At 44.7% G+C, this 16,779-nt stretch overlaps 1 protein-coding gene across 2 annotated transcripts in view; it reads left to right on the top strand.

Annotated features, from left to right (window-relative positions):
- The window catches only part of GDA (guanine deaminase), a 77,155-nt gene that overhangs the window by 6,153 nt on the left and 54,223 nt on the right, over positions 1-16,779 (top strand). For both annotated transcript variants that reach the window (XM_084834303.1, XM_084834302.1), the window contains exon 2: positions 12,334-12,422. In XM_084834303.1, the coding sequence (XP_084690429.1) occupies positions 12,334-12,422 (89 nt within the window). The remainder of the gene's footprint in view (positions 1-12,333; positions 12,423-16,779) is intronic.

The following is a 16,779-nucleotide window of genomic DNA, read 5'->3' as shown; positions in this document are numbered from 1 at the left end:
ACCTTCAGTGTGGTGGTGTACGGAGGCCAACTGCCCAAACAGTTATCCTTGTTCCAATATTTCTGGCCCTGACAATGGGTGCCCCATTATATACCATTAAATGCCTGGGAGTAGAGGGTGGTCTTTACCTGGTGCCAGAAAGATGACAGCTCCAGTGGGAAGCTCATTCCAAAGGCCCTCTCATAGCCACTTTCCGAGCTTCCCTTGAAGGTGGCGCTCAGAGGGAGGCCCCAGATGTTGATCGTAGTGTCCAGGTATGTTCAGGTCAGGAGAGGCATTCTGCCAGGTATTGCGATCCCAAGTTGTGTAAGGCTTTATAAATTAAAAGCAGCACCTTGAATCGGGCTTGGAAACATGCAGGCAGCCAATGCAAGTAGGCCAGAATTGGTCTTATATGCTCAGACCTTCTGGTCCCACTTATTAACCTGGCAGCTGCATTTTGCACAAGCTGGAGCTTCTGAACAATCTTCGAGGGCAGTCCCATGTAGAGTGCATTGCAGTAACCAGTACCAGAAGGCTGGTAGAAGGCACTCTGTGCCACTGAGGCGACCTGAGCCTCAAGTGACAGAGATGGCTCCAGGAGAACCCCCAAGCTACGAGCCTGCTCCTTCAAGGGGAGTGCAACCTCATCCAGAACTGGTTGAACACCCTGCATCTGGTCAGAAGAACCACCCGCTTACAGCATCTCAGTCTTGTCTGGATTGAGCTTCAGTTTGTTAGCCCTCATCCAGTCCATTGTTGCGTCTGGGAACATCCACAGCCTTATCTGGTGAGGATGAAAAGGAGAAACAGAGCTGTGTGTCATCAGCATACTGATGAGAACACACTCCAAAACTCTAGATGACCCCACTCAGCGGTTTCATGTAGATATTAAATAGCATGGGGAACAAAACCACCTCCTGAGGAACCCCATGCTGGAGAATCCACGGGGCTGAGCAATATTCTCCAAGCACCATCTTCTGGAGCCAACCATCCAGGTAGGAGCAGAACCACTGCAATGCAGTGCCTCCCACTTCCAACTCAGACAGTCACCCCAGACAATACTATGGCTGATGGTATCGAAAGCGAGCAAGAGATCAAGGAGAATCAACAAGGTCACATGCCTCCTGTTTCTCTCAGTCTCTCCTGACATAGGTCATCATTCAGGGCAACCAAGGCTGTTTCCATGCCAAATCCCGGCCTGAACCCCGACTGAAATGGATCCAGATAATCAGTCTTATCCAAGAGTGCTTGGTGTTGGTTGGCCACCACCCACTCAAGGACCTTGCCCAGGAAAGGAACATTTGCCACCGGCCTAAAATTGTTTAGATCTTCTGGGCCCAGAGAGGATTTCTTCGGGAGTGGTCCCACTGCAGCTTCTCTTAGGCAGGCTGGGACCACTCCCTCTCGCGAGGAGGCATTAATTACCTCCCTGGCCCAGGCAGATGTTCCCTCCCTACTGGCTTTTATAAACCAAGAGGAGCAAGGATCCAATATGGAAGTGGTCGCATGAACCTGTCCGAGCACCTTGTCCACATCCTCAAGCTGTACCAACTGAAAATCATCCAAGAAAACTGGACCAGGCTGTGCTCTGGACACCTCACCTGATTTACCCGCAGTAACACTGGGGTCTAAGTCCTGGGGGATGCAAGAGGTTTTATCTTGGAAGTGCCTAGCCAGTGCATTACAATGGGCCTCAGATGGGTCCACAGTGTCCTTTGGGCCAGCATGTAATAGGTCCCAGATGACCCTAAAATCCTGTGCTGGATGGCATATGGAGGATTGAATAGAGGTAGTAAAATGTTTTTTCCTTGCCTCTCTCGCTGCCTTTGAATATACCTGGCCATAGGCACACACCAGACTTCGATTGCATCCACTAGGAGTTTTTCTCCACCTGCACTCAAACTGTCTCCTGTTTTGTTTCATCACTCTCAGCTCTGGGGTATACCACGGAGCTGTACAAGCTCTAGTACAGAGAGGGAGCTCAGGAGTGATCATGACAACAGCCCTGGTCATTTCTGCATTCCACAAATTGACCAGGGCTTCAACAGGAGCACCAGCCAGGAAAGCCCCTAGAGCTCTCTGGAAACCATTTGGATCCATTAGCCTACTTACTGTAGTTTCCACAGAGTCTTCAAGGGCAGTCCTGCATAGAACATATGTGGGTAATCTACCCAGCATGTTACCAAAGCATGGATTGCTGAGGCCATAGTTGCTCATTCGAGACCAAGCCACCCCCAAATACTGAGCATTACAATATATTGTTACTAGGAAAATCCCCCCTCCCTGCCCCCACCAGCTACTGTGAGGATTGCAGCTAAGCTCAGGGGGAACAGGGAAATGGTGGAGGGCAGACGACATCATTGTCCCTGCTAATCAAAAAGTACTGGTGCTTTGACCCTGTGAGCCCTGGCTCCATGAAGCCCTCCGCTCCTACAGGAGAAGGGGCTACAGCTGAGAGAAATCATGGGGAAGGGCCGGGGACATACTTACTTTGAGTTAAGGCCCCCTTGTCCTGGGGTTCTGGAACACAGTGGGACATTATATTACCCTTTTCTGTTTTTCAGAGTTGCCTGAGGCATCTTAGAGTCTGACACCGGAGACAGCCACTTGTACTGCTTGTTGGATTGGACTGTACCTGGTGACAGGTTTTTCACCTGGAGCTTGTTTCATGAGAGACGTTCCTAGTGGCTGTTTTATTTTAGTTTGCTAAACCCTCTTGTCCCTACCCACAGTGAAAGAGGTGGGTGGGCATGTCACTGTTGTGGCCTGCCAAAGGAAGAAGGTGACAGAGGAGCATCGAGAGCTGACCTCAGCAGCCTCCTGTGGCCTGGTCAATGGGAAGCAGGCTTTGGCTGGGTATGAAGGGCCAGCTTGCTGCCTCACTTTGGTGCAGCTACATACCCACCCACCGTCCCTTTTCCCAGTTCAGGACTAGCTAGTCACTTCGGGGCCAAGTAGGATTTTTTACTTTCTTCTCACATAGACCTCTGGGTTTGCACATGTGTGTTCTCCTCTGCACTAGTGGCTTATTGCTAATTAGGTAGATTTGCCTTGGTCATACCTGACAGAAACAGAGAAGGGAGTAAGGGGATATTGGTAAGCACACTGAGGCATCAAGTGGAGGGTGAAAGGGCCTTTGCTAGACCACCCTTTCAGAGCTAGTGGGCCTGGGGGTGCAAGGAATGGGACCCTCTTGCAGCATGCCACCCTCACCCAGCCAAAGGTAATAATCCAAGGGGAGGGGGGTGGCAACTGATGGAGGTCTTCCTGAACACATCATGGGATGTGTGGTAATGAGAGCTGAGAGCAGTTATAGCAGCTGTTCCTAGGCTCAGAGCCAAGATAGAGCTCACCCACAAGTGGGGGTGAAGTGGCTGAAGAATTGGCGTCCACAGACAAATTGTCATCTCTGTTCAGGGAGTTTACCAACACCATGGGAGGAATAGTAAAAGTTAACAACAATAATAATGCTGTTGCAGCTCCTTCAATTCAGTTAAATAAAGTTGTGGCCCTTAATGAACCCCAGTAATGACAGAAATGGCTATTAGAAGTAGGAATTCAAGGCACCCATACTTAGCAGTACTATTAAGATCAGTAAAACTCATCACCAGACCCAGTGCAAGGTGTCTCGCAGCCTGAGGTGAGCGAGAAGACACAAGGTGGTGGTGGCAGCCCTGCTGTCTCCCCCTTCCCCGGTCTGTTGCCCCCTTACCTGGTCTGTTGCTCCCTTACCTTTACCTTCACTGCTGCTGTGTCAGCTCTGTGGACAGCCACACAGATGGAAGAAGCGGCCTCGGGGCTCTTGTGGGAGTTCATGCAGGTATTGTGACGATGGAAGGAGAGGGTCATCGGCTGCTCTAGAGAGAGTGGCTGGTGGGGCTCTCCAGAATATCTGCTGGACGCTGCAGCAGCAGGATGTCCTGGTGGGGGTGCAGAGCAGTGCAATTCGCCACTCCTCCTGCTCTGCTGCTTGATGCCTCACCTGTTTTATGGGCAGGCCAGCCCTTCTCATCACTTCCAAGGAAATGTGCTAGGACTGAGGTGTATGTGAAGGATAGAGAGCTTCTCTACATTAAGCAAAACCCCCACATCCTCACTGAGGCTTTCTGCTTTCTGTTTCTTTGCGGGATTAAAATGGGCTTCTTTACATGGTGGACACGTGGTTTGAATCGAGCAAAGCCCTTCCTCAGCAAGTTTTATATGTCTCTCTGTGTTTTCAGCCACTAGATGGCACTGTCATTATAGCACTATGCCAGCATTTCACACAGCCAGTAGATTGGAATAGCGTCCCTTTTTGCGTTATCTCCAAACTTTTTGAAAGCAGAACAGGGAAAACTGTGGGAAATGTCCTGTGGGTTGACGACGTCATGTAAAGGACCCACTACCATGAGTGACCAATCACAAGTGTGCAATAAATTACTCATATAGAGAAGCTGAAGGAATCTTTTTGTAACTGAGGAACTGTGTTTGTTGTTTTGCTTCTTTGCAGTCCTGGTACTTACCTTTGCTCAGTACAAGAACAGTTTGTATTTCCGTCACTAATTGTGACAGATCATTTGTTTGCCTTTTAATAGCCTGCAAACAAATATTTCAATGAATTAAACATCTATATTTGCATTTGCCTTACTTCAAACATTAGCTTGCATACTTGCTATTAAGCAGTGGGCTTCCCTGGAGACTTGCCAAAGCCTTGAAAATTGATGGAAGACCTTTTCATTTGGAATAGCTGATACTATCTTTTTGTACTCAAATGTCTACCGATAAGGAGCTATGCACATGTTGAGTAGAATACCTTACAATAAGTTCACCTCTGTGCTTTATTACTGATATACTTCATTCATTGCTCTGCACTAGAGCATCTCCATCAGATTTCCTGGGTACTAGTGCAGGGATGCAAATGCCTAGCAATATTTTTGTATGAATGAAAGTCACAGCCTCCTCTGCCTCCTTTTCCATTATGTTCCATCCCACCACCACCACCACCACATTTTTGTCCTTTTGACAACTTTGTGTAAGACTGGACATCTTTACCACCACCACCACCACCACCACCACCACCACCACCAATCAGTCTGCATTTTGATCACACAGCTCTCTTGAGTCACTGCCTTGAGGCCCCTGCTGCTTCCAGACACACCCACACACCCAGCTTCCTCAGTTCCAAAGGCAAGTCTCTTTTTGTGCCCCTAATGCATATGCATGCCAGGTAGTTCCTTATTATTTTCTGTTCAGTTTATTGATTGTCCCTAGGAAACACATGTCAGGTGGCTCATGAGCCAAAGTTTGGCAATCTTTCGGCTTGTTCACACATGGCTGTGTGACTGCATCATCAGATGGTAACTTGTGCATGCAAATGTGACCTTACAGATAAAATGTCACTGACAACATTTTCATATCACCTCACATCAGACCCAACCAAACACAAACCTTTCAGTGGAGCGTGTTTCTACATTCACCTGTGAGGCATCAAGTGATGAGCCTTAAGAAATCAAGTGTTGTTTGATATGCATTTTTGAACTGATCCCTGCTTCTTCCTTCTGATTAGTTGAATATTACCAACCAGGTCTGGTATTTAATGAAATAAGAAAATCTGAATCTTAACCTTTCATATCTTGTTTTTAACAGTTCTTTGTTCTGTCCTTGCTGCCTATATTGACTTGGTTGGCACATAACGCTAACCCATGGTTTATTTAATCCATGGGTTGTTGCATTCTGGGCTGTCCTGTTGTGTGAACACAGCCATACTAACAAACCATAGTTTGTTAACCACAGACAATCCAGAAAGAGAACCCATGGTTTGTTGTTGGGTTGTGAACTCTGGGTTATTTAAACCATGGGTTGTTATTACGTGTGACGACAGAACTGTGGGTTGTTCATGGGTAGTTTTGCCAGGCTTCAGAGGTGGTGGGCAAGAGTGATAGAAAACAAAACAAACAGCCACTCTGCATGCCAGTACTACAGTACCACAAAGGCATTTGGGATACAGGGAGGGAGCAGGCAAAGGAGGAGGGAAACAAACAACTCAGGGATTATGAAAACAGATCATCTGCCAGACAAACCCTGGGTAGGGCAACAAACCATGAATTAACTGTGGGTTAAATAAACCATGGATAAGCATTTTCTTCCTAAAACAATATTTGTATGATGAATATACTATTGTATTTGCTTCTTCAGATTGGAACTATTTCAAAATGCTTTGATATGAATACTGAATAGGCAGCTCATCTTCCATGACAACAAGTCTGCTTTCAACACTTGCCATCTGGTGTTAGATGTCTGTCTTTCTTTCACTTATTCTACTTATCTAATTTGTGTTTAGTAAATGGCATTAGCCATTCTCCTTCCAGTTTGACTTCAGCATCTCTGTGACACATTTGTTACTGCTCATCAGAAGATCCTAGTTATAAAGCATATGCATCTGTTAAGTAATTGCTTAGTGTGGGTGCATATGCCAGAACATGCCAGTCGTCATCATCATCATCATCATCATCACAGCCTTTGCCTTGTATGAACTGCTAATAGATTATTCTGCCTTTTGTACTTATTATGGGCAGCAGCAAATATTTGCGTTTGAGTACTACCCAATACCTCAAGAAAGTTTTAATTAGTTAAAAACGAGATTTAGGCTGCAGACCTATATACACTTAACAAACACATGCTAACACTCAGGGAGTTGGATTCAGACTTAGCCATACTTAGAGCAGACCCACTGAAATTAATGGGAAATAAGTTAGTAATGACCACCTCCTATCCCATTGATTTTAAACAGTCTACTCAAAGTACGACTAAGTCCAGATCCAACCCATAGTTTGGAACCTGCCTCATTAACTTGTATCAGGGAGTACTTTGGTTTGGAACTTTAGATTGATACCATGTTCTGCCTACGATTGAAAGCAGAGCCTCTCAGTTTGTTTTCCAAAGCCTTGGATGTGTTTCTCCATTGATGGGAAAATCAACAAATCCTTGTAATGGCTTAAATTTTTTTAGGCAGAATTGGTTGAAATATGCAGGCATCTTCAGAGGGGATGAAGCCTGCCAAATTGCAGACAAATAGGTGTAGGCAAGTCAAACTTGCCTTCCAAGTTTGACTTAAAAAAAAAGATGCTCTACCTTCTCTGTGGATTAGTGGGCAATTTGCATGAACGTGATATACAGTTAGAAGTAGGTAAATTACCTGCACAATTTCAGAAGGATAGCTGCAAATAGTTATGCATTAAAAACCCCCCAGTATTGAGGCTTGATGGAGTGGACGGATGGGATATGACACTTCAGTGAAATATATGAAAGTGTTAACTTTCCTGATCTAAATTCTTACCACAAAGTGTATCTTCTGTCATGTGCAAATGAATAGCATGTCACCCCGTCTTCACAGTCACCTCCCTGGGTGGTTGTAGAATCTGCCTGCATATCATATTTTTCTAAGTGGATGACCCTGGGCTCTACTCATATAAATAAAGAGAGGGTTACCCACCTTCAATTCTGGCAGCCAGAGAAGTGAGACAGTAGCTTGGTAGCTCCATTTTGCTCCCTTTGCCAACAGCAAATTAATGCTGTGGTGCAACCTTCATTTGAGAACTGCTGTGCAATTTTTTCTTTGGAGGTGCTGGGCCCAGAAGGTATTATTACTTGGACCAATTGATAGGTGGGGAAAGTGTGTTTCTGTCGCTTGCAGACTTAAAACATAGGTTTCAGATACTTGAAAGTGCAAATTGGCAATATCTTCAATTAAATCATACGTTATTTACTGTTTAAGGACCAGTGCCTTGGAGCCTCCAATGTTGTTGGAGAACTTAATTGGCTCAATGAAAATGCTTAAGCCAACAATTGTTGTATATAAAAGTTTACTGATACATGGTAAAATTTATATCCAAGAGCTTAGAGGGGAATGGAACAAAGAATAACAGCTGGAGTGGGCAATTTCTGGCATGTTTTGGCCTACAACTCCCATCAGCTCTAGCCAGCATAGCCAGTGGTGTGAGTTGATGGGAGTTGTAGGCCAAAATATCTGGATGGCCACAAGTTGCCCAACCCTGAAATAGAATGTCATGTGCATCCATGCTGTAACCTCCATACGAAGTGTCTCCCCAGAACTAAAATCATGCTCAGTACAGCAGAAACTGGTATTCCACACACATTGGACTCCACAGAGTCTATTCAGGAAATTTTTCACCTAAGGCAGGGGTTGGCACTGTGGCGACACACGTCACTGGTTCATTTCATGTGGGCTTGCCCAGTAGTGGCCACACTACTGGATTGTGCAAATTAATTTTGTCTTGGACACTTGGCTAAAAGTTACAGATGTCCACGCACCTTTAAATTATATGCCCGTGGTATGGAAACTGCCAGATGGCCACCAAAAATGGATCCTGCAAGCTTTTACGATTGCTGAGAGGCTCATGCCCCAGGGAAGGAAAGATAAATCTTCTCCATCTGTTATACAGTGGACCAGAACCCCTTGGTCCTTGCTGCATTTGAGAGAACATTTTACCACCATCACCATTGTGCTGCAGAATATTTGGACATTTGGTCAGTGTACCAAATGTGTAACAAGAACCAGGAACACCAGTTACTGTATAACTGTAATATGGTTTGCTTGTTTTGTATTAAAATGTATCTTTTTTTGTTAATATAAGAAAAATATGAATAAACACTATTAATGGAAGGGGGAAGAAATGTATGAGATTGCGCACTAATGTAATCCTTGGTGCACAGCAGTAACACTGTGTCTGAACAGTCACACAATGCTCACATCAAAGACCACGGACAGTTTTTTTCCGTCATTGTTATGTTTTTATTGTGTTTTAATATATTGTTTTATTGTTTTAATCCATCTTAATTGTTTGTGTAAGCCTCCTTGAGTGCCATTTTGGCAGAAAGGCAGGGCACTAAATAAATAAATACATACAGACAGGCAGAATCCTACAAATATATTAATTCTGAAATTATTAAATCAAATGCTATTGGAATGGTGTGTGTGTGTGTGAAGAGGAGTGACTTACCTAATAACTTAAAGACAGATTAAAGACAGAGCTATTCTACATGAGGCATTTATTGTGTGCTCATCGTTTCTTAGTTGTGGTTGTGTACGGGTTCTTCAGATGACGACGTGACCCTCCAGTTTCACTTCTGTTTTTTAAGAGCACTTCCATGGGGTTTTTTTTGAAGGGGGGAAAATGGAGTATTATTTGTGAAAGTGAAAGAAAACATATTTTCCTACTTGTGTTATTCTGTTATTGCAAGTCTCACCTAAAGGTTATGTAGTGGAAAAGCAGGAAAGAAAAAACTCTTTGTGTAGCTTGGATCTCAGTTCTACAACGAAACTGAAATGGATTAACAACCTTGTGTAGAAAAGCTCAGAAACAAACCATGGCAACAGTTTAAAAAGGCAGGTTGCAAAGGGGATTGGAGTTTTGGAAAGGATTTTATAAAAAGTTTGGTCTGGAATAATAAATGAAGGAACAAAAGGAATAAAGGAGGTCACACAAGCAAAACAACTAGTTGCTGCTATATCACTCTTAAATAGTACGCAAACAACACACAAAAACCAGAGAATTCACTGAAGAAGCTTCAGATATATTCCTTCAATATCCCTTCCAAAAGCATTGTTAATGGAGATCCCTAGAGAAGTCATTCCTTAATTGAAGCTAGAGCATTCAGTCATAAAACTACACCTGTCCTCCCCCCGCAGTATTTTCAATTTACAGAGAATTTGGGAAGGGATTCAAAATTGCATTAAATTGGACACACACACACACACACACCTCCCTCCTAGGCCAATCTGAACCCTCAGGACCTGTCCACTTTGCCTCAGGCCACTTTGGATTAGAATCACCTTGGCTTGGAGCACTGATGTGTGATACTAGGAATTCCATTCTGTTTAAGCCCAACGGGATTCTGCAGCATTTCCATTCCAGTAAGCAGTGGTGGACTGGAGCAGATTGTTTTTTCCAATTCTGGAAATATTTTGTGCATTTTTCCAGGTTTCACCATTTGTACAAATTGTGATTGTAATTTGCACAAATTTGGGCAGGAGGGATCTTGAAATTTGCACAAATGGTGCCAGAATTTTTTTTTAATTTTTTTTTTATTGAGGATCTTGGGAAAGTGCAGAAAATAGCAAGTCTGCCTGTCAGCTATGTAGCCCCACAGAGGCATACTCCCTGTTGTCAATATATTTGTGAATTTCATCCTCTCCATGCACTATTTCATTTAGCCCAGCAGAGCCAGATTCAGTTCTTGTGAAGGAACTTGTCAATTTCTTCTTCCACTTCTGCACTTCCTCAGGGAAGTGGGGGGATTGACAAATTCTTTGGCAAGTATGGAATATGGCTGTCCTGTGCTAAACAAAGTAGTGTGTGGGGAGGATAAAACTGACAAGGATATTGACAAGAGGGGAATATGCCTGCGGGGCTTCATAGCGGGGTAGGCAGACTTGTGATCGTGTGCACTTGTGCAAGATCATCAATAATACCCCCCCCAATTTTTACAATACCATTTGTACAAATGCCAAAATCCTCCCTCCACCAAAGATTGCTCAAATTGCTGCCATTAAACCCCCCAGAATCTGCATATTGGCTCAACTCTCTACAGATCAAGTCAATACCAACAGGGGGAAACAGAATGAAATTTGCAGGGATGAACCAGAAAAATCCATTGAACTTTCAGCCCCCAAACAGAATTCTCATATATCCCTAGTTTGGAGGCAGTCTGAATATCTCTAAAGCAGGATATTTGTCTTGGATATATGCTCTGTCTAGGGATGTACGAAACTCACCTTTTCGCGGAATCTTTCACGGTAGGGGGGGATGGCAGGAGGCAATCCGGTCCTCCCCGCCGGAATCCTCAACGGCCGGCTCCGCTCTGCGGCCAGGCTGCAGAGCAGATGGCCAGGGCCCTCCACAGCTGGATTTCCGGCCGCGGCCGGGCTGCTGTGGACGCAAATGGCAGCTGCCATTTGCGTCCAGCCAGGCAGCCGTGATAGGCTACGTAAGAATTGACGTAGCCTATCACGGCTAACCCCCCCCCAAACCCCCAGCATACGCAAATGGCGGCGGCTACAGCGGCTGCTATTTGTGTTCCCCTATTTTGCGCCGATTTATCTTACGTAAATATTTACGTAAGATAAAACGGCGAAAAAAGGGGAACGCAAATAGCGTAGTGGGCGCTATTTGCGTCCCTTTATTTTTCACCGTTCTAGCCTACGTAAATATTTACATAGCATATGCAAATGGCGGCTACGGCGGCCGCCATTTGCGTTCCCTATTTTTCACCGATTTATCTTACGTAAATATTTACGTAGGCTAGAATGGCAAAAAATAAAGGGACGCAAATAGCGCCCACTATGCTATTTGCGTTCCCCTTTTTTTCTCCGTTTTACGTAAGATAAATTGGTGAAAAATAGGGAACGCAAATGGTGGCTGCCGTAGCCACTGCCATTTGAGTACGCTGGGTTTTTTGTGTGTGGGGGGTTTAGCCATGATAGGCTATGTAAATTCTTATGCCAGTGCATTCGGCCTCACTGAAAGCCGTGGCGGAATTCTCCACCATCCCTAGTCTGAAGTGAATGCACAACTGCCGAAAACACAAGAGATGGCATCTTAGAAGAGATATTCTTCCTTCTCTTACATGAAGATGGAAAGCCTCTTTTAAGATGGCGCCTTAATTAATTAATTAATTAAAACTCGTGTGATTAATTGACTAAGGGCACAATCCTATGGGGATAGGTGGCCGCCTCTGCCTATCCAGTGCAGGGCAGGAGAAGCACGGAGAGGATAATCCCCTCTGTGCTTCAGCCGCCCTGCATTTACAGGTAGACAGCTGATTTCGGCTGTCTAGCCGTGGGACCTCGGAGCGCGGGAAGCAGTAGCCGGTCGACATGTAGGATGCGTCATACCGGCATTTCCGACTTCGCCGCCCCGACACCCCCCCCAGAACACCTGTTTTGCCGCTCCATGCTCTTCTTCGGAGTGGGGAGCATGGGGCCGTTCCACGCTGCCTACAAGGCAGTGCAGGAAGGGGCAGAAGTTGATTCTCGGGGAACCGACCTATGACCATCTAGCCGCTGACTAGCAGCTATAGGATTGCTCCCTAAGTTTTTTTAATTGAGTGACCGCACTCATCTTCAGACATGAAAATGCCATGTGAATATAAGAGTTGGCTTGATGGATGAGACCAGAAAAATGAACTTAAAATGATATCGAAGAAAAGATATGGAAAATGAACTTAAAATATTATATAATAACAAAACTTTACTATTTTGCCTTTCTGGATTCTAAAGAAAACATTTAACACACACACAGAGTAATAGCAAACACATAAATTTGAATACCTTATCCTTTTTCTGTGTCTTAGATTGCATTTTTGGAACCAGTTAAAGAACAAGAGAAGCTGGCAAAGGAGTGGGGATTCAAATCATCTGATATACGAGAACTCAGTAATAAGTAAGTATGCATTTGTTTTATTTTCCCTTTGTCATCAGATACTTCCATCTGTCTTTTCAATGATGATGACAATTATATTTATGAAACACTTTTTCTGAGTGTTTAAAGTATTTTACATTTTCTCCTGTCATCCTTAACAATAGTTTCTTAAGGTAGATTGGTATGAATATCTCCATATTACCCCTGTATTACAAGGTGGGAGGCAGGACTGGAGCTGAGAGATAGTGGTTTACCCAAGGTCAGACAGTGAGTTCATGGTTGAGGTGAAATTTGAACTGGGAACTTCCAGCTCACAGGTTACGCTCCAATTGTCTTGCACCTTAATAGGGTACATATATGCAGCAACATAGACCCAATAACGTGGGGGAAAGTCTCTCTTTAAAACGTGCATTTCTGCCTGGTCAATGAATATGGAATATACAAAATGTAGGTAGTGGTTTTACATTTCATTAAACCTGTAAGGGCTGCAGCTTTGATTGCATCCATAATGTTTTGTTTTTTGCATTCTAATTTCTCATCTGAGTTGGGTGCTGCAGGGTTGTGCATTTCAGATAAAGCAGGGCAGAGCACCCGATCCTATGGCTGTTTTAAATGCTAAGTAAATGCTTGACGGGGGCGGGGGGGGGGAATGGCAGCTTGGAGCTGGACTACTTTAGTTTATTTATTTGAAAGGCAGCAAGAGGATCCCACAAACAGAAGGAAATCCACAGTCTGTCATGGTACAACCCTGACACAGATTTACTGCTTCAGCAAGAAGTAGATCTGGGATGCTTTAATACCATTGCGTGTTGTATTATATGTCCTGGGTCTTGTAGTGGAACAGTATAGAAGATGCACAGATACAAGCATTCTAGGATACTGGGGAAGAGAAGAATGCAACCTGTTCAGCCATGGATTTGGCCTAGTGGTGCTGTGATAGCTGCTGTTAGCTGCTGGTGTCCGCTACAAGATCTCCACCTGGGCCTGTAGACACACAATGCCACTGGTGTACATCCCAGCTAGAAGGTTAACTTGATCAGAAATGTTTAGTTTCTGCTGTGCTGACCAGCAGGCTCAAAATGCTTGTCTGAGCTAAAGGAAAATCCCATTTACAGGTGAATATTTGCATACTGCAGCAGGTAGGAAAGATTGTTGGTATATTTCTTCATAGTGTTGCCGCCTATATTTTCTGGATTGTTAAAAGGGATGTACTAGAATTTCTTTCCCCTTACACAAATGCACATTTATGCTAATGTGCACTTGTACTAATGCGCATTAGCACAAGTGAAAATTTGTACAAATCCCCCCCAGTAAAAAAACAGTCTGTAGAAAAAGCCATTCTGCTGCAGAATCTACTGATCAAATTCATGGAAATATGAACTCATTTGAATCTGTTTCGGATTTCTCCGACATCCCTAATCCTCAGCAAACACAAACTTATGAGATGATTTTGCATTTCTTCCCTAAACCAGTGATTGGGAATGTGTGGTCCTGTAGTTGCTGTACTGCAACTCCCATCAGCTGTAGCCAGCAGCATAGCCACTGGTGAAGGATGATGGGAGTTGCAGCCCAACAACATCTGGAGGGCCACATGTGCCCCCACCTTGCTCTGAACAGAGATACTTAGTAAGAATCCGTCTTTCGAAGCTCATAATGAGTTTTTGCAGGATCGTCTTTATTGGTCTTGGAATTTCCTTCTCTGTTTGCCCCGGGGGGCGGCGGCGGGGAAACCCCACTTATCTCTCCTCTAGATCCCTGCTCCAAAACCTAAAATAACACCACACAGAGGATAGGTCTATCAACAGATATTAGCCATGACACTCAGTTGTGGAATATCCCTGTTCAGAAGCCATGTGCCTCTGAATACCAGTTGCACAAACAAATAATGGGGAGTGAGGGCTATTGCCTTCAAACCCTGCTTGAGGGATTCCCAGCAGTATCTGGCTGGCCACTGTTGGAAACAGGATGTTGGGCTAAATGGACCCTTTGCCTGATCCAGCAGAGTAGTTCTTATATTAACTTCTCCCTCCCTCCCTTTGCCTCAGGTGTAAAGGGGAAATTAAATATAGGAATGAGAAAGTGTGGGATGAAAGAGAAAACCCTTGAGTGTTTAGGAATGACATCAACATTGATTCTGCTACAGGAGGTCTAACCCTAACTGCCCAGAGAGCTTTGGCTGTTGAGCAGTAGACATGTAAAACCATTCTGGGGCAGAATCCACTGAGGTTAAATAACTAAGGGAGCAATCCTGTGGCCCCTAGACAGCATCTGGGGGACATAGGATATTTCGGATTCCTGGATCCAAGGCCGGAGAAGCACTCTGACCTCGGACCCAGGAGTCCGAGCTGCCCACCCCCCCTTCCTCTCCCCCTCGCAGTCAGCATGGAGAAAACCGCACTGGATGCCTGTATGAGCTCACAAAGACGGGTGAAAGGAGGCGTGCTGGTGGGCAAGGTGGGGAGGTCACTGGGGACGCGGGGATATGAGCTTCCCCAGCTGTCTCCAGCCTCCTTCCCTGGGCTGGGGTCGAGGGCAGTCCTGCTGAGAGCCCACATCCCAGCAGGGGCCCACCGACAAGAGTCCCTTGGACTTACACTGCCTTTTCATCATTACAACCTGGTTGTTCACCTGCCTCTCACTCTGGCCCAGACCACGGTGGTGGTGAGGAGGGGCAGTAGATGCCCCTGCTTCCTTGCTCACTGACTCCCTGCCTGTCATACAAGCAAGTGGTAGCCATGTTGAGAAAGAGGAGAAGGATCAATAGCAGCTGGTGGCAATGGTGGTGACAAGGTAGACTCAGGGATAGAGGGAATCCGTAGAGGGTGCCTTGCCCAAGAACCCAAAGAAACCTGAAACTGGCACTGCTTGTATATGACCTTTGTTTACGATTACAAGAGGTATTTAAGTGTGCAGGTTTAGATATGTGCAATGTGCCAACCATTTACCCTGCAGCCATTCCAGTGAAATAATGTGTACTGCTAAAAAGTGGGTGACTACAGCCATAGGGTGTGGGCCTTACTTTCAAGGAAATGCATTTAGGTGTGGGGTGTTAGTCTGTACAGAAGACGGAATGTTATTTTAATGTGGAAAAAATGTTATTTTTCATCTTTAGTGATTTGCAGCATTTAAAAAGCTTTGCCAGAACAGGTTGGCTGTGATCTCCAGCTGAGTTAATAAGTGTGGGTTGTCTTAGGTAGCAGGAAATTGGCAAAGCAACATGATGTCTCTTTGTTTTATTTTCTTGTACCACAGAAAGGAGGCTAGTTTTCAGTGTGTGCGGGAGATGTTTGTGCATCTCACACTGCTGAAATCTAGCTGAGTAACACATTCACATGCAATCCAGCCAAAGTTCATTAAAATTAAATAATAAATCTTGATGCATAATAAATCTTGATGCAGTCATGTCTGTAATTTGTTCACATTTTCTTTCTTCAAATGTTAGCATTGTCAAGATTTACTAGTATCAATACTCATGGAAAGCAAACCTTTTAACGGTGTTTAAGAAAAAACTGGCTCGTTTATGATTGGGCTGCTGCAGAATTAAAACATCCAGAAAAAGCTTGAATATTTACTGGAATGTTCATGAATCACATATGATAATAGACTAAGGGCACAATCCTATGCATTTTTAGACAGAGAAAAGCAAGCTGGCTGGGGAATGCTGGGAGTTGTGGGCCTTTTCTCTGTCTAAACATGCATAGGATTGCACCCTAAAATGCTGAGAATAAGATATGACGTGTGGAATAGCAACAGAAGTAGGCATCTCCCAGAAAGCTGAATCAGTATTATGCAACTCATGGAATTAACCAACATAAAGCAAACGTTGGGTTAAAATTATCTAGGAATATGTTCAAAATTATAGGCACAATCCACACAAGGGGTTATTTGATTTTCTCCCCCATTCTGCATGCCAGTGTGGGTGGTAGAGCCATGACAAACCCCAGGCACACCTTGGAGCAGTGATTACTGTGCAAGAGGGATGCTTGGGCTTAGCTCTGCCTGGAAATAATGTACTCTCATCTGCAAGCCCTTTCCCTCATCTGTGATGTCTGGGAACTGTCTTCACTCACTCATTGATGATGGAAATTTATTCTACATCTGTTCAGGGGCATTTTCATCCATACTTACTTCATATGTTCCAGGCTTGGTGAGCCCTGAAACAAATTAAGCCCTGCATTGGAGCCAGATCTTGGGTTAAATTCAGATTTAAACTGGATCATCTGTGCTGGCAGCAGTGGAAGCATTGCCCTATCCTTCCCATGGCAGGCTGTGCAGTCCTCTAAAAATGCTGCACAGAGACCAGACTGGGTGCTCACGGCAAGTTGTGGGTTTTAGGGTGGGTACAAAGCTACATCTGCTGCGACCTGTGCACAACACA

The sequence above is a fragment of the Heloderma suspectum genome, chromosome 2, assembly GCF_057233095.1.
Source record: "Heloderma suspectum isolate Gila_16-S chromosome 2, 16-S_ref, whole genome shotgun sequence".
In the NCBI taxonomy this organism is placed as follows: Eukaryota; Metazoa; Chordata; class Lepidosauria; order Squamata; family Helodermatidae; genus Heloderma; species Heloderma suspectum.
The sequence above is the reverse complement of the archived record's forward strand: the minus strand, read 5'-3'. Positions and strand labels throughout refer to the sequence as shown.